The 23588-nt window shown below is 55.1% G+C and overlaps 10 protein-coding genes across 10 annotated transcripts; 4 read left to right on the forward strand and 6 right to left on the reverse strand.

Annotated features, from left to right (window-relative positions):
* Positions 1-307: 307 nt before the first annotated feature.
* Positions 308-2257, forward strand: ColSpa_05219 (ABC1 family protein MCP2; the record flags this gene model as incomplete). Its single annotated transcript, XM_049271431.1, has 3 exons — positions 308-669; positions 732-882; positions 935-2257. 3 exons carry the CDS (start codon positions 308-310, stop codon positions 2255-2257), a joined length of 1836 nt encoding a protein of 611 aa, XP_049127388.1.
* Positions 2258-3412: 1155 nt separating this feature from the next.
* ColSpa_05220 (conidiation-specific protein 6) lies at positions 3413-3738 on the reverse strand (the record flags this gene model as incomplete). The annotated part of the gene is made up of 2 exons (XM_049271432.1): positions 3413-3482; positions 3557-3738. The coding sequence occupies 2 exons, from the start codon at positions 3736-3738 to the stop codon at positions 3413-3415; spliced, it is 252 nt and encodes an 83-aa protein (XP_049127389.1).
* Positions 3739-6924: 3186 nt separating this feature from the next.
* Positions 6925-7272, forward strand: ColSpa_05221 (transmembrane protein 42; the record flags this gene model as incomplete). The annotated part of the gene is made up of 1 exon (XM_049271433.1): positions 6925-7272. One exon carries the CDS (start codon positions 6925-6927, stop codon positions 7270-7272), a length of 348 nt encoding a protein of 115 aa, XP_049127390.1.
* A 758-nt stretch (positions 7273-8030) lies between these two features.
* ColSpa_05222 (uncharacterized protein) lies at positions 8031-8674 on the reverse strand (the record flags this gene model as incomplete). Its single annotated transcript, XM_049271434.1, has 3 exons — positions 8031-8168; positions 8260-8395; positions 8454-8674. The coding sequence occupies 3 exons, from the start codon at positions 8672-8674 to the stop codon at positions 8031-8033; spliced, it is 495 nt and encodes a 164-aa protein (XP_049127391.1).
* Positions 8675-10869: 2195 nt separating this feature from the next.
* On the reverse strand, positions 10870-11932 carry ColSpa_05223 (proteasome subunit alpha type-6; the record flags this gene model as incomplete). The annotated part of the gene is made up of 5 exons (XM_049271435.1): positions 10870-11256; positions 11314-11526; positions 11583-11677; positions 11793-11855; positions 11926-11932. 5 exons carry the CDS (start codon positions 11930-11932, stop codon positions 10870-10872), a joined length of 765 nt encoding a protein of 254 aa, XP_049127392.1.
* Positions 11933-12699: 767 nt separating this feature from the next.
* On the forward strand, positions 12700-13941 carry ColSpa_05224 (uncharacterized protein, mitochondrial; the record flags this gene model as incomplete). The annotated part of the gene is made up of 1 exon (XM_049271436.1): positions 12700-13941. The coding sequence occupies one exon, from the start codon at positions 12700-12702 to the stop codon at positions 13939-13941; it is 1242 nt and encodes a 413-aa protein (XP_049127393.1).
* A 183-nt stretch (positions 13942-14124) lies between these two features.
* Positions 14125-15063, reverse strand: ColSpa_05225 (phytanoyl-CoA dioxygenase domain-containing protein 1; the record flags this gene model as incomplete). Its single annotated transcript, XM_049271437.1, has 1 exon — positions 14125-15063. One exon carries the CDS (start codon positions 15061-15063, stop codon positions 14125-14127), a length of 939 nt encoding a protein of 312 aa, XP_049127394.1.
* Positions 15064-15623: 560 nt separating this feature from the next.
* On the reverse strand, positions 15624-16227 carry ColSpa_05226 (uncharacterized protein; the record flags this gene model as incomplete). Its single annotated transcript, XM_049271438.1, has 2 exons — positions 15624-15803; positions 15868-16227. 2 exons carry the CDS (start codon positions 16225-16227, stop codon positions 15624-15626), a joined length of 540 nt encoding a protein of 179 aa, XP_049127395.1.
* Positions 16228-17478: 1251 nt separating this feature from the next.
* Positions 17479-18102, reverse strand: ColSpa_05227 (guanyl-specific ribonuclease F1; the record flags this gene model as incomplete). Its single annotated transcript, XM_049271439.1, has 2 exons — positions 17479-17591; positions 17799-18102. 2 exons carry the CDS (start codon positions 18100-18102, stop codon positions 17479-17481), a joined length of 417 nt encoding a protein of 138 aa, XP_049127396.1.
* A 1787-nt stretch (positions 18103-19889) lies between these two features.
* On the forward strand, positions 19890-21143 carry ColSpa_05228 (uncharacterized protein; the record flags this gene model as incomplete). Its single annotated transcript, XM_049271440.1, has 1 exon — positions 19890-21143. The coding sequence occupies one exon, from the start codon at positions 19890-19892 to the stop codon at positions 21141-21143; it is 1254 nt and encodes a 417-aa protein (XP_049127397.1).
* Between the last annotated feature and the right edge of the window lie 2445 nt (positions 21144-23588).

Here is a 23588-nt window from a genome sequence, read left to right on the forward strand (position 1 = left end):
CGGTTCCCCAACGTTGCAACAGGTGCACGCGCAGGAAGGGCAAAAAAAAAAAAAAAAAGAGGTATCTGGGAGGACCGACTGACGACATGACATTCGACTAGTTAGCTCTAGATCGCCCCCAAGACAACTTGATCCCTTGGAAATACTCCACTATTTGCAGCGACTGTTGGGAAACGTCCATATCGAAGATTGGCTGCCTCTGCATGCAATTGCAAAACTGAAGCTCGACACAGCCCCGTAGAATGAGCATCGGCAAAGACTCCCCTTGCGTTAGTCTATTCATTGGCGGCAGCTGGCCAGCGCCCAGATGAGAGCTTTGTCTATTTTCTCGCTCCCGCTGCGCCGGGTCACCACTCGTCAACCATGGACCTGCTCCGAATGTCGCGCCGGCCCGTTGACGCAGAAATGTAGCCGGGCATCAGCACAGCAGCAACGATTCGGCAACACCGCCGCCCGCGGATTCTCGTTGACGAGCACAAAGGCCGCAGCTGCAAGGGCGGCATCGAAGAACGGCAGCGGTCGGAAGGGTGGTCGCGTGTGGCTCCTTGCTTCGGGTGGCGGCGCTGCGGCAGCGGGTGCGCTTGCCTTCACCGACGATATCAAGCACGGCTACGAAGCGGCGGAACGCGCAGGTCGGGTCGCTGCCGCGCTCGCAGTGTGTATCAACGAGTACGGCTTCCCGCTATCGGAGAGATGCTATTAAAGCGCAGCCCTTACTGATGCAATTACAGTTACCGAACGACTCTCAACCAGAAGGAAAATATCGAGGACCCCGAACTGCAGTCTAAGATCCTGAAAGACTGCCACCAGCGATGCGCCGATCGAACATTGAAGGTCTTGGAGAAAAATGGCGGCATCTTCATCAAGCTGGGCCAACACCTTGTAAGAGCACTTGCCTATGATTGCCTCAACCGGGAGACTGACCGAAGTGCAGAGTGCAATGAACTACCTCCTCCCGCAAGAGTGGACGAACACATTCATTCCCCTACAGGACAAGTGCCCCGTATCGTCCTTCGAATCGATTGAGGATATGTTTCGGAAGGATATTGGCAAAGAGCTCTGGGACTATTTCTCCGAATTCTCGAACGAACCGATTGGCGCCGCGTCTCTTGCGCAGGTACATACTGCAACCGTGAAGGAAACGGGCATGCCGGTGGCCGTCAAAGTGCAGCACCCTGGCCTCGGCCAGTGGTCCCAACTGGACCTGGCCCTGACCCGATTCACTTTCTCGACTCTCAAGCGTTTCTTTCCCGAATACGACCTTGAATGGTTGTCCTCAGAGATGGATGTTTCGTTGCCGAAGGAACTCGACTTTAGGGAGGAGGCTCACAATGCCAACCGCACAAGGGAGCACTTCGTCAAACTGCCGGAGCACCCGCTGGTTGTCCCGGAGGTTCTCTGGGCAAAGGAGCGCATCCTGGTTATGGAGCGACAGTCAGGACACCGACTGGACGATCTCGAGTACCTAGACTCCAACGGTATCGACCGGGACGAGGTCTCTGCTTGTCTCGCGCGCATCTTCAACGAGATGATCTTTGGCCATGACGCCCCTCTGCACTGCGATCCCCACGGTGGAAACCTAGCGATCCGCAAGAACGAGTCCCGGCGCGGTCTCCGCGGCGGACACAACTTCGACATCATTCTTTACGACCACGGCCTCTACCGCGACATCCCGCGCGATCTCCAGCGTTCCTACGCCAAGATGTGGCTCGCCGTCATCGACGGTGACATGAAGCGCATGCGCAAGTACGCCAAGGAAGTCGCCAATATTAACGATGAGCAGTTCCCCCTGTTCGCCTCGGCCATTACAGGCCGTGACTGGAGCGTCCTCAACAGCGAGGGCTCCGTTCTGCAGACCCGCACGGCGGACGAGAAGAAGGAGATGGGCGACGCGCTGCAGGAGGGGTTGATTGTCGACCTCGTCCAGCTGCTTGGCCAGGTCCCGCGCATCATCCTCCTTATCCTCAAGACCAACGACCTCACCCGCAGCCTCGATGAGAACCTGCACACCCGTCAGGGCCCTATCCGCTCCTTCATGATCCTCGCCCGTTACTGCACACGTACTGTGTTTGAGGAGCAGCTTGAGGACTTGAAGCGCCGCGGCTCGCTGCTGTGGCCGCCAAACACTATCCGCCTCGTCTCGGCATGGATCGGCTTCTGGAGGGTCGAGGTCAAGCTCGGTGCCTTTGAGCTATTCTTGAGTGTCAAAAGGATGCTTGGATTAAAGACGGTGGCGTTTCCTGCTCCAGGAATATGATGTATGTGATACCTGGAAGATAGATGCATAGACTTGTAATTTGGCCTTTTTTTGTACATGATATAACTGTTTCCACTTACCCCTTGTGACTCCCAGCAGTCTGAGCGTGATGACTTCATAATCTATCCGTCAGTCGTGGTGTATTGCAAGCGGATCAAAACAGAACGCGATAACATGTAAACGCAGTATCGTACATCTGTGTAAGTGGGTTTCTCGGTCAATGAGAAAGTAAAGTAAGTTTAGGCAGAGAACATACTATGATGCAGAGATAATAGATAGGATCAACTCAAAATGTGGTACAGACAGTCGTGATATTACCTAAATAAAAAACCTTAAGAAAGGTTATGTTAGGGAATTAATATTACTACAACCAAGCCCCTACCTAGATTTATGTCGTATGTCCTCCTAACACTGATAATTCTTGACCATAGTGATCTTAATATCAAGGCCTCTAGCTGTAACTCTGTCTATAAAATCCATACCCAAAACTCCAACTATCAAGCATCTACCCTTAATCCCTGTTAACAGGTTCTAATCGTATAGCAGCATACCTGCTGCATAAGCCATTAGCATAACAGCAAAAGGGTAACCTCCCTCAGTATACTTCAATTCGATAAGGTGACCTTTACTATAATTCTTATCTACTGCAGGGTTAGCCTCAATAAAAGCAGCCATAGTAAAGGGCATACTCCTGATTTTGTAACAACACAACTCCCCTAGCCAGATGGTTGTACGTCACAAGGGCATATAAGCAGTGTTGACAGCAGGGCTTGCACGCGTGCAAGCTCTGACGGATCTTGTGGGTCTTTTGGGTCAATTGGTCATGGTCGCGGAGTCTAAAGGTCCTTGCCACAGAGCGTCACTGTCAGCGTTCTGTTACAATAACAGGCACACAGTTTATTGTCTTATCTGTAGCTCCCTTAGGCGGCTCCTAGTTAAGATTCTTATATAAGATCATTTAAAAAATATAAAGCCTAGGTTGAAAATTTGTCACGCAATTAACAAAAAGTTTCGAGCTTCGCAGTGTTCTTATTGCTGACTGGATGTACCAGACGAAGTGGACTAAGATACAAGGCCAAACTCATGCCAAACTCCATTCCTGATCTCCATTCCTAGTCGATGGGTGGGGTATCGGTATCACAAAACGCCGCCGCCTTACATGTTATCAAGACGCTCCTTGGCGGACTCCTTGGCCTCGTCGGAGACGTTGGGGTTCTTCAGGGTACTGAGAAAAATGCCTTAGTTATGTTTCGGGAGCCGGAGACCGGTGTTAGGAACTGGGTGCAAAGACAGACTCACGCCTTAAGGCCACCGGCAACATTGCCGGGGTTCTTCTGCTCATCATCGCCAGCCTTGGGAACGTCGCCGCCGTTGAACTCGTTCTCAAGGATCTTCTTGGAGTTCTGCTTCGACTCCTCGGAGGTGTTAGGGTTGTTGATGTTGGCCTTGTGGCCGCCGGCGATCTGAGCTTCGGTAGGCATGTTGAAGGTTGGTTTGGTATTGTTGGTTTGGGGAAAGTGTGGTTGTTAAGCTGGTGAGCTGAGATTGTGATTGTATGATTGTTTGTTGTTGTGATAATGATAAAAAAAGACAGGTTCCAGAGGTGTTGGACGGCCCCTTCTTATAGGATCTTTTGAGATGTCGACCAGGTGTTGTTGGACCTTGAGCCGTAAGTCACAAACGCAAGACGGGACAAAGCACAGCTTGGAGCTCGCCGCTTTACCGCTAGGTCTGCATAAGAGCTACGACAACCCAGCGAGAGAGTTGCAGCTCCGACGTAATAGATGGCATCATCGATTCCACAGAGACTTCTCCTGTACACGGCGTTTTCACATTTCCTTTGGTATCCATGACTTAGTTTACACTAATAAACATGTTCACGAAACCGGTGAAAGATACATGAACCACTGCCCCCATATGAAACCACCCAAGCTATGGCAGTGCTACCGGGCCAACGCTCGAGTGTTTCCAAGTATGAATGTTCTCTTTCCCTTCGATCATCGACCGTGGAAATGGATAAGCTGTCCAAAGTCATGACGTCCACAGTCCTGAGAGGAGCCGCTCCAAGACGGGTAGACAACAGAAGATCGAGATGATGATCGAGAAATATCGGTGCGTTCTGTGGCTTTTCTGTTGCTGGTTGTTTCTTATTATTCCGCTTGAGCCCAAGCGGTAGTGCTTGCGTGCCTAAGGGTGTTGCGGGAAGGCATGCAAACTATTGCCGCGAGGGGTATAACACGAGACTAGGTAACAAGGGGGGGGAGTGACAGATCGAGCTGATTTGATACCATGGTAACATGCTCGCGTGGGTTAAGGTGAGTGTGGCTTCAGTTAAGGAATAGCTATACCAGCCCTACAAGTTCTTAGGATGTCACCTCTGTCAATTAACGACAGAGGGTCGGAAAGAACGTAAGGGCAACGGAGCTAGAGAGTTCGGTTCGTATCCGTCCGTTCCCCACGTCCCTCCTTTCCAGATCGATGAGGCGGGACGAAGTCAGATCGCCCGATAATGTCGGTTAGGATGGGACATGATGTGGTGGTTGGTCAGATAAAACCCTGGGGGTTGGAGGCTAGATGTCAGCGTGCGCAGAGCTTTGAATCGACCAATCTGGCACTCGTCCCCCCTCAATGCTATGCCGCATCCGGAGAAAAGAGTGAAGATCGATCTGATCTTGGGCTGGTGATTCTGGGCCGTTAGGCGGTTTGCTACCGATATTGCCTGTCCGTTGTGTGTGTTTGGCCGATTCGTTGCCGTCATGGCGAGGGGTGATGCGTACCTCCCCGGCAAAATAAGCAAGCAAGTGGGCTTGCCTGACGTAGTGCACTAGAGGGCATGCTGCTCCAACAGGACCAATGGCAAACTACATCCGCCCAATTAACAAAACACTGTTTTTTACAGGAACCGGCAACGTTTGATTGTTGTCGATTTGCCTTTGAATTGGTTTCAGAGATTGTCGACAATAACAACATCACTCAACTTGGCCGGGACACAGTGACAAGAATGGACAGAGTGGCCGCTGTAGCTCAACCCAGCGATCTGTGATCGGAATCTGACATGGGAATCTAGGAAGAAATGCAAGGTACCGCTCTAAAACCTTAGCCCCAAGTAAAGGCCCCTTCCAGACCTGTGGAGAAGCTGATCTTGCCTGTAATGCGATGGCAGTGGTGCGTTTTGCACAATTCCAACAAACAAAGCAGCCTGCCGGCGTTACGGCGTGTCGTTAGGCATGCGGCTGATTTGGGCCTTCGCCCCACCAGCGGCAAAGAGGAAGAAACAGGTGGTGACTCATCGTACTGGAGGTGGTGATGTCAATGGCGAGATCCGCTAGACCTGGCCGAGCCGAGAATATGCATATTAAGGGACACAGACTCACCAAGGCGGGAGCTTTTCGTCCGGCGGGACGATGGAAATGGTAAATCCGCTCAATGATCGACAGGGAGAAATATGCTAATTGAAGTGATATCGGGGTAGATTGATATAGAAAGGTCCTTGGCGGGCCAGTTGGGTCACCATTCTTATGCTCGTCGTTTCTACATTGAATGACTTGTGACAGGCTCTAGACCTATCGACCCCCAGATCGTGGCTTGCTATGATGCGCTAGCGTTTCCGGGCAGCCAAACCAAAATGAGCCCATCGCCGGATGAGTTCAGAACCAATTACTCCAGTAGCTATCGTTTGTCGTCTGACGAAACGAGAGACATATCAACTGCCGGCAGGCAAGTAGGCAGACCGGAGTAGAAGGCCACATCGAGCGTTGTTCGTCGGACTAAAGGTGCGCTCCCAGTTACGGAGACAATCCGTCGGACAATCGATCAAATCAAAAGGAGCGTGGCGGCCCAGCGGCGAATGAGATGAAAGAGTCCGCTTCGCTCCTCGGCTTGGCGGCTCATATGCTCGGACGACACCTCCCACAAGCCGCAAACTTGCAGCGGCCCCCAACACTTGTCGGATGATATACCTATCGCGCTTGTTTTGCTGCGATAGTGGCCTTTATGGCTACCATTGGCCAAGGGCGTATGGCCACTTATGCAAGCCACTTTGCTTCGGTCCGAGCTGATATCTTCAGAGCCGCCAGTCTGATGCTCCATTGTGCATCAAGTGGTCCATCGTACTTGGGTATAGGAGCCGTTTGTCGACCAGCCTTAACAGCATGGGTCGAGACACGACTCTTTGGAACAGATTGAGAGGCCTCTTTCGGTGAGAGAATTGTTTGTTATCTATTCTTGGCGTCAATAATGCATCGTTCAGGTGGATGATGAAGTGCAAAAAAAAAGCGCCGGCGCCAAAAATGCTAATAGAGTCGGTGAAGTCGACCGCTCGGCTGGCACTTTCGTGGGGTCCCCTGTCAAGTGGATTGGGTTTGGCCAATGGGCTCTTCCGTGGCGGCTATCTGGGGCAGTACCCGTCCTGCCGCGTGGCTGTGCTGAGGCTTCGCCCGGGGCCCAGACCACCCACTCCATCCGACTTCACTCCATCCTGTCTCCGTCACCTCCGTCATCCCGGAGCACCGGTATCGTCAAGCTCTTCCATCAATTCTCACAAGCATCGTGAGGCCTGTCAAACAAGGGCCTCAGCTGATGTAACCACACCGCACGACCATTGCTGCAAGGCTGAAGCACACCTACACAATCCCTACAACACACAAGCACACAACTTCATCTGCAAAATGACATCACCAGATGCCCCTGAACACCAGCCTGCGGCCATCAACTATGTCGCAGGCTTCCTTCTTGTAGGCCTCGCGTGGGGCTTCACGACCCCCTTCATTCGTCGCGCTGCGAAGGACCACAACCCGCCGCCGCACCCCATCCTCGAGACCGACGCCGTTAAGCGGAGCTGGTTCCGGAGCCGCGTGTACGGTGCCTTCTTCGGCGTCGTCGATCTGTTGCGCAACCCGCGGTACGCCGTGCCGCTGCTGATCAACTTGACGGGGAGCGTATGGTTTTTCCTGCTTATTGGGCAAGCTGGTAAGCACCCTAACTCTCTCATTTTTGAAAAGATGAAAGAGTGCTAACAACTGGCCTTAGAGTTGAGTTTGACGGTACCTATTGTTAATACTCTTGCGTTCCTCTTCACCGTCATTGGAGATTGGTGGGTTGAGAGCAAGGTGATTAGTCGTGGTAGGTCGCAATTCTGCAAGGTCGCATATATGATTGGCCGCACGACTGACTTCTTGCAGAAACACTGGTTGGCATGGTGTTGTCTCTTTCCGGGATAGCGTTATGTGTTCACAGCAAGACCAGGTAATCAACTCGGGTCTCTTTTTTGGTTGGCGAGATAGTTCTAGTCAAGGGCGGCACATTTAGATGCATGAGGCTTGGGCCACCGCATGTCTCATAGTGGATGCAAGGTACATAGGTTAGGTAAACGGCACTTGGGGGCCTTTGAAAAGATATTGAGATATGAATATAGACAGTTGAAGCGAACAAGATCCCTGCGCCGGGCAGCTCCAGTCGTCCAAGTCTTCCACCGCCTGTGTTGCCTTTATCTTCCTCGCCTAAGAGACCCCACTGGTCGCTAGCCTACCTGGGCCAGGACCCCTCTATATCAAGCGCATCCAGTCCGCCTGAGGAGAATAGTAAATACTATGAATCGAAAACAAGAATGAGACTGATGTGGCCATAATGGTCGCTGCTGTAGCTGTTGGTATCCTCCATGCGCCGTGTATGCAAAAAAACCTCCGCCCGGATGCGTGTAGCCTGAAATCGCTCCAATTTCGTATCGCATCGAAATATGCCGTGTCATTCATCACACCTCACTGGTTTGCGACCATCACGCTGTTGGTCGTCGTGCGCGGAGCCAGCGCTGCACACTTCGTGAGCTGGGGTCCTCGGCCGTCCAGCGGCCCATGGAGCGGTCAGATGCCTGCAACTCATTGTAGATTGCGTCGTCGGTGATCGTCGAGAGCTCCTGCATTTATCATATCAGTCACGCCATGACTGCAGCCATAGGTTGATGGATAATTACTCACAGCTCTCAACTGTTGATCACACGCTCTCACGTGAGATCCATTCCTCGAATTCGGTCTCCCGCCCTGCAGAACACCGTCCCGGTTGCTGATCCATCGCTGCGCAGCAGCCTGGCGCAAGTAGATTTTTTGACACTCGTGTCTTCTGGCGAAGGAATCGAGCAGGCATCTATAGGAGCAACAATCAGTTTCACTGTGCCATTTCGTCCATGGAACAAAATACTGACTGTTTCAACTCCGCCTTTTCTTGCTCAAGCGGCCCGCCGCTAACCTGCGGAACACTGGTGTCGGCCGCACAATTGAGAACATGCTGTCCGTCAAGAGCGCATTGCCGCAAGGCCGCCCAACCCTCAGTGTAGTAGTCTTCCATGTTGGCCGGGTCCGTAGGCGCCGCCGCGATGTAGTACTGCAAGGTCCGGAAATCGGAGAGAATCTCGGCGACTCTCATCGTTCGATATTCGTTTACTGGAACTCATGTTAGGTCTGTCCGAGCTATGAGACCCTTTGGTACTAGGCCCATATGCCCCAAGGAGCCTGCCTGATAACATACATCCGTCCATTGTTCTAGTGTAGTATGGGTGAGAGCGATGGGGTGCAACAACCAGAGTAAAGCTCAATGAGAAACAAGAAAAGTCAAACGAAAACAAAGTATGGTGTACAAGAATTAGTATTAGTCGCGGCGTAAGAGAGGGAGCGGGCCTGCTGTTGTTGAGACAAGTACACACACTGGCTGATGCAAGACCACGAGCATACTACCAGTGCCATGAGCTTCTCCTTTTGTATATCGTCGACGGCCTCCGAAAGACTCGGGAAAAGTTAATCACGAAGTTTACGGACCATCGTCCGAGAAGAAGACCAAGGTCAAGCCCTGGGATGCTCCGTCATGAATCGCAGAGCCGTCCCAGGTGGTTCCAAGAGGTAAGGGGGCCCCATAGGAACGCAGGAGGTCCTGGGAAGCGTTGATCCAATGAACCGTTGGTTCATCTGATGAACCCCACGGCGTCCGAGTCCGACCATGCAGCCGACCGACGAGTCGGAAAATTAAGACCAGGGTCCTAGCAGTTGGGATGGCTTTGCAAGCTCAAAGCTAGACGGACCCTAGCCAAGCTGGTGGAAGTGCCCTGGTCTCTCGGATACGATGTGAACGAAGAGACTACTCTGGCTCCCGGGAGGCCTGGCGATGATGCCAACTCACATGTTGCATGCTTAGACAAACGTGGTCCAGACCGCACGTCTAAGAAACTGACGACATGCTGGAAAGACAGAGCCGTCAGCAAGCTGGCCTGAACGGCAGCCACTCGACATGCTGCTGACGAGGCTGCGCCGGATGGTAAGACCTGGATTGAGGACGAGGGTGTAAGGCTCTAGGTGGTGGGTGCCATGGGTCGGAGAAAGTCTTGAGATTCAAAGACCGGGGTAAGACACGTGAAATCACGGCATGACGAAAAGGAACCGATGGGATTCCATCCAAGCCCAAACCCAGTACCTAGTCAAAGTTGGTATTTTGCACGGATATTTTGCCTAGGTCAGGTCGGTGACAAGGATTCGCAATAAGGTAAGGCTGGTGGATCTTCAGCCGTAATATTGACGGCCGGATTGGGAAGTGGGCTGGCGTTGTGCATGCAGTGCTGCTCCACAACGTCGTGACTTGATGGGGAAGGGTGGCCAATCATCGTGTCGAGACCCTGACCGTCTCCCACGTTTGGCACGTTTTGTTCCAGCTGAGCCGATACCGCCAAACCGGTCACCCGCATTAGGTCCCCGTGTCGATTACCCGTTGCGACTTAGCAGAAGGCAGACTGCGAGACTTAGGACGAAATTCTCCTTACGGCACACGATTGCTGTGAAGGGGACTGGTTGGGAGACATCCTGGGCTGACATATCCAGCTCTGACTCGGGACGCCATCATTCTCCTCCCCCTGCCATCCCACCGCCCACGTCATGGCCTCTGGAGTTCTGCAGCCCCTAACGGAAGAAAGGGGAACCTTGCTTCCGCACAAGGGCAGATTGCGAACCGTTGGGAGATCTAACGGCCTCAATGGCTCAACCTTCCTCCGTCGTGTTTGTGTCTGTCCGTGTTTATTGCTTTTCCTCATAGGATCACTTCACTTCATCCCACTGGTCGCCCTATGAGGCCGTTTCACGAGGCCAGTAGCCTACCCGCCTACAAACCTACGCCCGCTTCCCGATATTGCTTGAGGCCATGACTGGCCGCAAGCTTTCCTTGCGTCTTTTGTGTCTCATGTCTTTCTCATCAGGTTATTATCCGAGACAGCGATATCTCAAATTCTGTCCGCTGGCCCTAGTCAAGCCATACCAGCCATTTCCATCATTGTGCCTACTATGTCAGTACTCAGCCAAGCCACGAACGGCCCCGCGGCCGCTGTAAAGTCGAGCACCATTGGGTTGATCGTTGCAACGTCTTCCGAATGTCTTGATCTATAACGGTTGGTAGGCTGGCTAGTAGTACAGTCGTGCGCGGGGATCTGTGTTCGGGAGACAACCAGCTTGACTCTCATTTGCAACACCCCGCGGATGGTCATGCGTGATCTGGTCTGTCAACGAATCAATGTCGCCTTGGACTCATCATCGGACGCACCGACGAAGTCCAGCTTCCACCTGCCGGAATGTGTCTGTTCCACCTCAGTCCTTCTCCGCAATCGCCTGTAACCGCTCGTCGATCTCGTCTTCGGTAAGGATTCGGAAGCCCGGATCCGTTCCCTCCTTGCCGTCCGCGCGGGGGCCTCCAACAATGCCAATCTCGATCTCGCCCTTCTTGAAGTCCATGCTCAGAACGGTGCTGAGAGTGGTGATGGCGAGCTCAACAACCTCCGTCCAGTCGCCCGGGGCGTGATCCTTGTTACGCAATTTCTTCTCCAGGTGGTTGAGGGCCTCCTGCTGCTTGGGGCCTGCTGAAGTGCCCTTGTAGCCAATGTAGTATCCCGCAGGATCGCACTTGAACAGCTGAGGTCCGAACTCAGAGTCCAATGAGATCAGGGTCGTGGCCACTCCGTACGGGCGCATGTAGGCCTAGGTTTTTTATAAGTCACAGTCAAATACGTCATCCTCAGGTTCCATCCTACGTACCCTTTGTGTGTAGACTTGGCTGATGTTGGCCAGTCTCTTGGCCAGAGCATCAGCAGGCATTTCGTAGCCGTACTTGTATCGGAACTCGGCTGCCTCGCCTTGCGCACGCTGCGAAAAGGCACGGGCATCGGCAATGGAGCCCGTGATGACGCAACCGACGGAAGGGGAGAGCTGGAACAGGTGAGAGACGGAGGCGGGGTCGATGAGTTTGTCCTTGCGATTGGGTCAGTTCCTGTTCCCACATACGACTCTGTCGACTCTCAACGTACAGGAACCTTCTTCTGAGACAGGACAACGGCGCAGTCCTTGCCTCTGACGCCTATCGACATGATGTTGGCGGCTGTGATTGCCTTGAAGGCATATTCTGGTCGAAGCGTATCGTCAGCTCGGCCGGTGACAAGCCATGTCGTTGCTAGCCCCGCATGATCGCATCACCAAAGGGAGGGGCAATCGGTTCGCGGGGGGAAGGGTTTACATACCGACTTGGTACAATCTTCCCTGCTCGGAGAAGATCGTAATGTGTCGGTCGTAAGCTGAGCCACCTGATCGAGGAAAGACAAGTTAGCTATGATGGACATTCGCAAGGGTAAGGCCAGCTCTAGGAGGACGCACCCGACATCTTGGCGGTATTGTTATGTTTACGTGGGTCGAATTACGTCGAAGAAAATCGTATACGGTCGTCACGAACTGAATGAAGGCGTTGATGCGTGGAGGATGGATTTGGTTGTCGGTTGTGAGGTCGGGGTTGAGCTCTGACGGAGCTCTTGGATATCGACGCGTTTGCAGGAGCTTGCCTGGAGCAGGCGAGGCAACGCAGCGGGCAGCTCCAGTGGCCCAGCATGGAAGGCTGAGTGGATGCCTTGCCCCCGTCCCTTGTTCTCTAAGGCAGCAAACCGAAGACGTACTATGCAAAGCTTACATAAGGCAGTTGGATCGCAAATATACCTATGAACGCGGCACTTTCCGGTACGTACCGCATATGACAGGGAAGTAGCGGGGCACCCCTGTTCAGTGGGAACGACAACGCATCTCTGCTGCCAAAAATTTGGCAGGGCGGTATTCAGAGCCAGAAAAAAAAAGTAGACTGGGACCATTCCCAATACTATCTTTTCAGTGTCGAGCACCACTCTCTACGCCCAATAGGACTGCTGTTCATGAGGCCACAGCATTCCAATCTAATAGGCTAATCACACGTGGAAAGCATCGAAGCGGCCCAATTCTGCACTTTTCGCTCCTCTCGACTGGCCAGACGCGCAGACAACAGATTCCTGGCCAAAGAAACAGCAGCGGCCCGAGAAGCAAGCACCCCTCCTCCCTCCCTCCCTCCAAAGAATTCCGAGAAGAGAAGCCGAGAGAAGCCCTAAGAGGGTGTGCCCGCTGCCCGTCATGTCCTCCGCCCAAAAAGTCCCGGCCTGGAAACGATTGGGCCTCAAGCTCAAGCAGCCCGCATCCGGCGCAGAGATTGGCGGCCCTGCTCCTGCCGAGGGATCGAAGCCCAACGGGCAACAACACCACGACCGGCACGCCAGCGGCCCCGTCGTCAACGCCGCCAACGCCTCCCCGGCCGCCGCCGCCGCCGCCAAAAGGAAACGTCTCGATCAACAGACTCCCCCTGCGTTCAGCTCCCCCTTCAAAAGGACCCGCACGGACGATTCATCGAACAATGCAACCCCGACCCTGAGGAAGCAGAAGTCCGTCACATTTGCCGACGACGTCAAGAACCCCACCGCTGCCGAAACGAACAGGAAGAAGAGCAAGGGCCTGAAGAAGGCGGCCAAGACGGCGACGCAGCAACCCACCGCCGACATCAAGCCCTCCCTTGAGTACCTCCGGAACTGGAAGTCGTCCCGCGAGACCTGGAAGTTCAACAAGAACCATCAGACCATCCTCATGAAGCGGGTCTTCCACGCCGATGCGATCCCCTCGAGCGACATCGCTACCTTCTACGAGTACATCCAAGACCTGAAGGGCTTCACGAGGACCCGGTTGAAGGAGACGGCAGCGGAGGTCAAGCAGGAGGATACCGAGAAGGGCAAGGCTGCCTTCCCCGAAGGCACGCCGGACATGGACTCGAAGCAGTCCGAGTACGAAGAGGTGCTGGCAGGCCTGATGCAGCTCGGCTCCGGATCCGGCTCCAAGAGGAAGCGCTTCGACGAGGCCAGCTTCGTGTCGCAGTCCACAGATGTTGCCATTACCCAGCGTGTCATCAAGCGCATGCGCGCCGAGACGATATTGGAGGAGCTGTCCGATAGCGAGGACAGCGATGCCATGACCATTGATACGGAGGAGACGGCCCCGGCGACCCAGGCGGCTGCTCAGGAGGAGACCGTCGACAAGAGGGTGAAACTCAACGACGGCACGAAGCAAAGCACCGCTCGTCGCCGCAAGAGACGTACCAATGTTGACTCCAGCTCAGAGTCCTCCGATTCCGAGTCGGACTCGGATTCCGACAGTGACAGCGACTCGGACGACTCGGACAATGCAAGCGAGATTCAGCGTCAAGCCGCTCAGCGCGAGGCCGAGACCTCGAGCAGCTCATCGTCGTCTTCGGAAGACGAAGACAGCAGCAGCGAGGACGACAGCGATGAAGAGGAGGAGACTACCAAAAAGAAGGGTTCGAAGAAGTAGGGGGAAGTTAAAAGGATACGGTGAGGATGGCACTGTATCAGTCATGCATGCATCATATCTGTACCACCCCACCCACTCAGTCCCGTTGCCACGATGCTAGGATGTAGAGGAAAATTTGCTGTCTTTTTTGTTTTGTGCTGGGGGCAGACTGAATCTATCAATGGATACCCACGAGTCTACACTTTATGAAGCATATAACCGGGTGAAACCAGCCTCGGGCGGCTGCAACCAGTTCCTTTCATCGTACTTTGTGCCCTCGCCCTCGATGACGTGAAACGTGTAAATGATGCGTCCCTTCTGGCTCAGGTTCTTCTCGCTCTTGTGCAGCAAGTTGCCGTGGATCAGCACCAGGTCGCCGGCCTTGACCTCGCCGGGCACGTACTCGCCTCCCTTGTCCTCGGCGCCGTACTGCTCGCCGGGGGGGAACCGCGGGCCGTCGTTGTCCACCATCTCCGTCCCGGCGTTGCCCGGCTTGCGCACCAGGCGTTGCGTCACGGGCGCCCAGCGGTGCGAGCCCGGCAGGAAGCTCAGGCACCCGTTCTCGAGCGTCGCGTCCTCGAGGGCGTACCAGAACCCCACGGCCGACGGCGGGTCCGTGTACAGGAACGTCGAGTCCTGGTGCGGGGGCACGGCGCCGCCAATCTCGGGCTGCTTGCAGATGACCATGCTCTGCAGGCACCGCGGGTCACGGAAGCCCAGGCTGCGGGCCACGGCGGACGGTTTGCCCTTGACGGGGCCGAGCCGGCCTGGGTTCGGGTCCGAGATGGCGGCGAAGGGCGGCGAGAGGATGTGCAGGTAGTGACCGATCTTGTTGATGGCGCGCGCCTTGGGTTTCACAAGGTTGCCCGCGTCGTCAAAGGCGTCCTCTTCGAAGAAGAATCGGACCTTATCGCCCGAGGAGAGGAAATAGTCGTCGCCGACGTGTTCGGCCTTGTCGCCGGTGGAGAAGCGCGTCATGGGGTGGTCCGAGAGTGAGAAGTTGTCCAGCAGCGAGTGGGTCTCGGAGAGCAGGCCCGAGACGGTCTCGGGGGAGAGGGCGCCGGGGATGATGAGGTAGCCGTTGCGGTGGAAGCGGGCGAGCTGCTCCGGGGTCAGGCCCTCGTCTTGTGAAGGGACGGTCATGGTGACGAGTGGAGGAGGGGTCGATGGGGGGCGTAGGCCAGGTTGTTTGGTGTGAGAGGAAGGTATCGTTTTATTATGACGGGTGTTTCTTCTAGACTATGAGTCGCGCCAGCAACACCAACAAGTCAGGTAAATTGATGGCCTCATATGGGTTTCAAGGTGGCGCGCCGTTGGATATCTGGCGGGGTGAAAATGGACAGCAGAATGCGGGGATCCGCGCCCCACAATAGCCCGCCAGCGCCTATCTCCGTCGTCTCCCTCACAGTCGTCACTTTCATACCTTGTGATACAGCCAGGTTGCTTATACAAAAAATTGTGTATTTGCTTGTATACCTAATTGTTCGGGCGCACATGCCAGAGGTGTATATTCATCACTTAATCCAGCCCGCTGCCATGAAATCAATTGTAACAGAACTCCCCTTCCCATGTCCAAAAAAGTATCGCCCCGGAGAGAAAAAAAGACAAAGTATAAGACGCCGGTTTTCTTAATGCGCGTATGTGGTAGAACCAAAGGTGAGGCATGCCTTTGATATTTGTTTCCCTATTGACGGACATATCGCTTACGGCAAGGGGTCATTGAGGAATTCGTATCCCTCCTCTGGCGGGAGCACAAAGGCGGAGATGGCCAGGCCAACAGCGCAGAGAACAGAGACGGATGCGCTGATGGTGCAAAGAATCCAGGAGGTATCCAAGCCCCAGCCGGGAACCTGGAACTGCTCATCGTTATCGTAGAGGTATGCCTGCGAAGGAGAGCGAGTCATTTAGCTTTGGTTTTCCGTCTGGCGCATGTCGTTGCCAACTCACCACAATGCCCATCAGCGTGAACTCGACTACGCCGACCAAAACCAGAAGTCCGCCGAGGATCTTCCAGCCAGTCTCGCGCTTGTACTTGCCGCCGCCCATGATGACGATGAAGGTGACGATGGATGCAAGATGCAAAATCGTCGAGAAGGAAGCCAGGAAGCCGACAGAGCGCCACATGGAGCAGAAGTACCGCTCGCCATTCTTACTGCACAACTCTTCTGTCGGAAACTCCTGGCATGGCGGGTCATATAGGTTCGAGCATGCGCGATGCAGGCCGATGTGTTTTGAGAACTCCTTGCCGTCCGTGGCCGTAACGGAGTAGGTGACCCAGTGGGGCAGCGTAATGGATGCGATAATCATCGCCGTCGCTAGCAGAGAATGGCATTGTCAGCGTCGTGCGCCTGGTTGTGTGATTTCTCCCCCTCGCCCGAAGCCTGGCGTCGCGTGCCTCCAAGATGCTGGCTGGCTTCTGGCTTCAGAAACGACGATGACGATGCCGTGTGGGTCCGTCTCCTTCCGTAAAGCCAAAGCAAATGCCACTTACCGGCGACAAAAGCCACGAGGGCGGCGCTGTAAACGGAGACTCGTGTCATGTTCGCGGTTCGGACGACGACGTAGGGTACAGTCACGGATGGTAAAGCAAGCTGTCTTCTCTTCCTCCTTTCTGCCTGAGAGAAGAATAGATGGATGAGGCAAGATTTGAAGATGGCCAAAATGCCTTGGAACGAGGCAGCTGGACGGGAGACTGCCAGGTCGGGGGTCTTTCAATGATTGGCGGTGGTGGGCAGACTGGCCGCAGTTATGACGCTACCCTTCCCTGAATCGGGAAGCCGTGGGCACTTACGCGTGTGGTTTGGAGGTGGGCTTCGAGGAAAATGACATTTGTTTCAATGTCAATTGCGCAGGCGCCCCAGGTACCTTTCCCCCAACTGAACATCGGAAACAAGTGCAGAAGGCAGCTACAGCTGTGAGCAGCATGCAATTTAGTCGCAGCATGCATGGCACACGGGGGGTTAACCTGCCACACCATCTCACCTCTCCTTGCTTTCCCTGCTCTCCCGTCACATCCCACCTCCCTCACCTCACAGATCACCCACTGCCCACTCCCCATTGCTGCAACTACCGTGTCGTGACCAAGATTGCAGCGCATCTGAGGGTAACTTAGCGCGGCCCGGATATTGTTAGCGACGTTATGGACAGAGCACTCATTCCGCGCTGCTCTCCTAACTCGTCTCACCTTAGCAACACAACTCGGCCTTCACCGCTTTGTCTTGCACAGATCGCAGTTCGCCGGGGGCTCTCTGTCGCTATTTCGTGTAGCTAGTTCGCTGAGAGCCGGCAATCGAGGAAACCCACGCTGGCACCAAGCATACCAGCCAGCCCAATGGAGATGTGAGTCACCTGGGAAAGCATGGGAACGGGATCCGGAAATTCGTTCAGGTGCTGCAAACATCGAGATATGGACAACGTGGCCGACTTATTCGACTGCCTAAACCATTTGCGCCTGCCGTGCTAACCGCCACTATGAATCCAGCTCTCAGACGCCTGGATTGTGGGGGTAAACACCAAGGCCGCTGTATCAGCACCTGCGCCTCTCCGTTTCTGATGCGATCAATCCGTCCCCTCGCACCCCACAAAGGCATTGCCCTGGGCTCCCGAATGGGTGATCTGGCCCGCCAAATCACACTTCTGGTTGATAATGACTCTGTCGGCGCCAGGCTTGCCTATTCGCGGTTCAGTCAGCTCCGACCCAGCCTCACGCATTTGAGCGCCCTGCTTCAACTGCGACGAATACGACGAGGTTGCAGCCCTGCCACTAACGATCCTTGGCAACCTGCGTCTAACCGGTACAGGCACCAAATATAAAGTACACGCCAGATCGCCGATCTTCGCAACCGCCCTACGATTGAGAACTCAAATAGACTGCTTACCGCCTTTGTAAACACCACTCGTCTTCATCGGGAACTCGACAAAAGGTCCGTCAACCCCATTGAAGTCGAACCCCTCCTGGTTCCGGTACGTATGAGGATAGCTCGAGCTGCCGGCCGTTGTCCCAGCATCCACGTGCTGGCAAGCCGCGTCGGCGGCCAACCTCACCGAGGTGAGGCTGTACGTGTTCGGGCCACATGCTATCTCCGTGTCGTTGGCCCGGGTCAGGATTCGGAGGCGTCCGTGCCGCGGGGAAGCCTGGACAGTGAGGCTCAGGGCCGCGATGATGGCCACGTAGAGATGCATGTTGGGCAACAAAAAAACCGAAAATACCAAGAGGACAAACGAACGAGTTGGTCTGTCTCTCGCTCTGCATGTTCTCATTTCTTGGTCGGCCACAGCGACCTTTTGAACCATTTCAGCATCGACGTCCCATGGCTTCAGTCGCCTATGATGAATTGGTTCATTCAACGCAACAGTGAGAGAGTCGCGGTGCACAAACGCGGTGCTGCAAGTTGGTTGGCCATTGCCTCGAGTACACCAGCGATCCTCATTCACTTGCACTCAGCCAACTGCCGTGCATAGCAAGACACCTCTCGGATCCGGAGAACCGTTTGACGCATGACCGACTTGATTGGCTGGAGGCCCTCTCCGTGGTAATCTCCCAGTTGGGAATGGGACCAGATCATGACAACGGTCGGGAGCAGCAAGTATTGCTCGCCGTGCAACGTTGAACGAGTGCCACACGACTCAGGAACAATACCGCCGCCGTACAAGTTACGTGAAAGTAGGGGGCATTTTGTCGGTTCCCACATGTCGCAATCCACCAAAGGACTGAGGAACGGGTTGTAATTCGAGGCGGTGGCCGGGCCTTTTGCGGTCTTGTCAAAGACTCGCGACAAGGGTCCCAGGCTCCTCGGCGATCTGTCTAGCCTTGAAGAGTCGACCGAAATCTCCGCAGAAACCCGATCCGCGATCTCAACAGACGACGACGAGAAATTCTAGAATCGTTCGCGCCAACTCACTCCAACTGCAAACCCCCAGCTGAAGCGGTCAGCCGGAAATCCCCATGGAGAATCATACCTATTCAGAAATTAGGGGGTGGTCGATTCTGACATCTGTCAAACGCACGCATCATCGCGGGACTAGGCCGCATCGATATGTAAAATCCATGCTGAGGAAACATCGAGTGATCATAGACTCGCGGTACCCCACCAACCAGACAGGCTCGGGGTTGCTTGTGATGCCGACCTCCTATCTCACATGTGGGAAAGCCTCTTTATCGTCCGTATCTTTGTTTGGTTTGCCCAATCTCCCCTGACTCAATTGCCCGGAACCGGTTGCAGCGCCATCGACGTACACACAAAGCACAAAGGCTTGTATCGTTTCTGTTCCGTTGACAAGCCCAAGCCTGTCCGTCCCGCGACCCGGATCTGATTACAAACCGTGCTCTCGTCTCTCGGGAACCATTCACCGCACACCATTCGATCACGCCAGAGGCAGGGCATGCAGAGCAATCCCTACAACGCGCGACATGCCGCACCAAAGCTGGGTCTGTCGGCCACTCAAGACAGCCGGATCGAGGCGGCCTACCCACTACGCCTGGAGCTAAGACCAGGATAGCCCCGAGTGGATGGGACTGCAATCAAGGTGAGTTTGGGAAGGTCTCTTCGCTTCGGCGCAGGGTCCTCGGTCCCTCGACAATAACTTACGTATTCCATTATTTTTCTTCTTTAAACTCGGCCGCGCGCTTCGGACAAGAGTTACATGGTCAGCGAGCCGCAACTCTTCAACGTCATGGAGTTCTGTTACTGCCCTGTGCTCGACTCGTACTGCTCCTCGCGCCTCGATATCCGGTGAAGCCGGCCCCAGCTTATTCTTCATCAACTTCAGAGCTGCCATTCTCCGACCCGCAGACAGAGACACCAAGCTTATCACGAATTCTGGATTAACGGCGACACCCTTGCTCCATTGAACGGATAACGATAACGACTTTACGATTTCATCATTTGACGACGCCATCCTGCGCCAACATCTGCGAAGCGCATCCAAAAGCAGTGTCTTTCCAAGACGCCGAACAGTCCTTAATCAATATGGGAGACCAACGTCACTTGGAGCACCGGCCAGTGCAGACCAGCGCGGTCTACGTTCTCGGCGCGACTCACTGCGACTCAATGCCACCTCCTTCACCTCCTTCACCGCCAGTGTCTCCGCCTGAAGATGAGTTTTTGGAAGACTTGGAGGAATTGAGCCTGGGATCGCCCGACGACATCCCCGAGAGTGACGAGACCTGCGCCAAGATCCAGGACCGCCTTCACGCCGCAACACATGTCCTCAAGACAGAAGCCGCAGCGCTGCGGGCGGTCGCAAATTTGTACGAGACAGACCCAGTTGCCCGGGACGGCTTCAACAGGACCGTAGCGGCAGTTACACGGCACAAGGGCGAAAAGGGCAAGCTCATCATTACCGGGGTTGGCAAGTCTGGTCACATCGCCAACAAGCTGGTTGCAACTTTCAACAGCTTGTCCATCACATCAGTGTTTTTGAACCCCATTGACGCTCTCCATGGCGACCTGGGCATTATTCAGAAACACGATATTCTCATGTTCATCACATTTTCCGGAAAGACGTCAGAACTCTTCAGCTTATTACCGCACCTCGACAAACCTTCGTCATTAGTCATCCTCACCGGGCACACAAGACCTGATACTTGCGAGCTCATCAAGCTCCGGCCAGACACCATCCTTCTCCCGGCGCCGGTTCACGAGAGCGAAACGGCGTCATTCGGCGTCTCAGCCCCAACAACGTCCACGACAGTCGCCTTGGCCGTGGGCGACGCACTCGCCATCGCCGCGGCACAGGAGCTGCACCCGAGCGTCGCGCAGGTCTTCTCCAAGAACCACCCGGGTGGCGCGATTGGCGCTGCCTTCCGGAAACCGCAGACGATCCTGGACCTGGCCGTTCCCTGGATCGACATTGTCGACTCGGACAACCTGTGCGCGGACAGTGTGGGCGCGGACCTCTTCCGGGCCGCGTACGACTCGGCGTCCGGGTGGGTGCGCGCTGGCAACGATGTCGCATCGCCGGGCCGGATCCGGAAGCTCGCGACGGCGGACTTTGCGCGGTGTCTAAGGGACATTCCGAGCCTAATGGTTCCGAGAGCGGAGATGCTCTCCGTCTCGTCGGGGACAAGTATACGGCGCGCCGTGGACTTTGTGAGGAATATGCAGGGCGCCGCGGACGACGGCGAGTATGTATGCAATTCGGATTCGATCCTGGCCATCCTGGACCAAGGAGAAATGGTTGGCGTTTTAGAAGTGGGAAAGCTTTTGGAGTGGCAGGACTGAGGCCGCCGGCTCCCTTGCGGGCGACCGCGATGAATTGTGTGCGAACTGGGCGGGAATGGGGAAATCTCCAAATCACATGTGCCTCTTTGGAGCACGTGGGCGAAGCGTTTGATATCATTTTTTTTTGTGGGAAATATGCCAGGCCTTTGAGCCGGCTTTGACGATATTGTCTATAGAATTGGGATATTACCGGATCCGGACCAAAATCGAGTCTGATGATTGGCATGGCGACTACGCCACTCTTGCATTGCAACCTTGTTACCCTTTTTACCACGGTACTACCAGATCCCGAAGTCAGTGAATCGTGATCTCTGTGAGATCCTCCGCCCTCCACCAGGGGGCAACCTCCAGCCACGCAGTTTGATGCCCAACATCCTCAGCCCTGCGTGGGAGAACCTTGACCGGAGCCTGGCTGGGCACGGGCACAGGCAACACCCCTCCTTGGGGTCACCGCGCCATTGAAGCACCCAGGGCCAACTCGATGCTTGGCTCCCGACGCCAAGCTTCACCGACTTCATCTCGACTCCGTCAGGCTGCCAGAGACTCGGCCCGTCCTCAATGTCCCGCAGTCGGGCCAAAGGCGTAGAGGACGGAACCTGCAAGGCTGAGGGGGGGGGGGGGGGGGGACATGGGTGCGAGATACATGGAACCGCGACAGAGGCCAACCGGCGGATGTTACTAAGGTGGGGTTTCCGTATTTAGAGTTTCTCCAACCTCTCTGTCCCGCGGTGAATGTCCGGCTGCCCACCTTGGGCCGTGGAAGAGCGTGCCTGAAGATCCATTCCCACAGTGTGCGGGAACCGTTCGAAGCATCCAACGTAGAGAGTGTGGGCGCGACGAAATGGGCATCGTGAGTTGGCATCGAAAATTGGGACGGAAATGGACGAGTAACACCGGGAGGGCCTGGGTCCCCCGGGCATCCCGCGTAGACGCCATCCTTGCCGTGCCGAATGAGACGTACGGGGTTTCCCGCGACTCGGGCGTCGGCAGCGGCGTTGGGGTGCTGGGAGCGCGGGCGGACTCGCGGTGCCTGTTTGAGGATGCCTGCGAGGCCAAGTACAAACCCGTTTCGGGAGTTCGGTTTTCTTCTTTTCTCGATGGCATTGCCGAGAGACAAGAGTTCCAGAACTCCCCAATAGTTGAGGCGATGGCGACGGCTAGTCGACAAGCCGTTGCGGCACCATGGCCGTCTTCCACGGCAACTGGGGCTTGTTGGCCGGGTCGGTTGCTACGGAAAGACGAGAGACAGCTCCCCGCCAGAAGAAAGACGAGACGAACTGATCCTCCCTTTTTTCGTCTTCGTGCACGAGAGGGGGGAAGGCCGCTAAAGTACGGACACTGTGCTGTGTCAGAAGATGCTTTTTTCCTTCTTGGTGTTCTGTGCGCTAGAAGGTGTGTCTTGACCGTTGGCCCGAGGACGGCGACGACGCCACAAGCTTGGACCGGATCAGGCCGAACCGTCTGCGGTGCCAGAAACGAAACAAGGGCGTTGTTGGCGTTTCTGGTCATGAGAAAACATCAGACAGACAAGATCTGCCGGGCTGAGACGTGTTTGGGTATTGTGCATGTTCACCCCAAAGGAATGTGCCTTGCGTTGTGGGGGTTTGTCGATACAGCTCTGGATGGCTGTAGCAGACGAGGCTTCATCGTCATTTACGTGCCTCTGAAAAGGGCCAGCGTCTGGAACCCTTGATCGGCATCACGAAAGTCGTCACGCATGTACGCAATCCCGCGCAGAGTCGACCGGTTGACCGTTGCCGTGGCCCACGGCCGCAGAGGGGGGAGCATTTTCACCAGATCCGAAACCCATCACGGCGATCTCAAGAGAGATTGCAAATTTTTGAAGCTTAAACTCACAAGAGAGGGGACCCGGCCCATCGGATCTGTCAGTGAGGTTCTCTTGGATTCCTGTGCTTCTATTTCGGTGTGGGGGAGACGTCAGCTTTCAGCTCTTGGCGACAGACACCTCGGTGGGGGGGGGATGAACCGCGGAGGAAGCACTGTGAGGCTTCCGCTGCTTGGCTGCTACGAAATGGTGACATGTACACCACTGAAGAAACGGATTCCCGGCGGGCTGATTGGCCCAGTCGGAGAACTCTGGACCCCCCCCCCCCCCCTCGGCGGCTCGTTTCCCTTCTTGCTGCAGCGGTTCGAGAAATGTCATTGGGGCGGACGTCTTGGGGCCCTGAGGCGCGTCAGCCATTGAGGCTCAGTTCGGGATGATGTGCATATCCCTGCTTGCAGCCGGCGGGCCACAATGGCCACGACTGGGTGAAGCTGGGAGGAACGGGGACTGGTCCGCAGCAAGCTTCAAGTTGAGGACTATTGGGGCTAAGAACATCGAGTTCCCATGAGTTCCGTGAATGTTCGGGTCTGCCGCTGAGCTGGTAGAGTGCGAATTGCGGGCGGTGGCCGGACATGGACGTTCCCCATGGACCGATGATC

This window comes from Colletotrichum spaethianum (assembly GCF_022836535.1).
Source record: "Colletotrichum spaethianum MAFF 239500 DNA, contig11, whole genome shotgun sequence".
NCBI classification, from domain to species: domain Eukaryota; kingdom Fungi; phylum Ascomycota; class Sordariomycetes; order Glomerellales; family Glomerellaceae; genus Colletotrichum; species Colletotrichum spaethianum.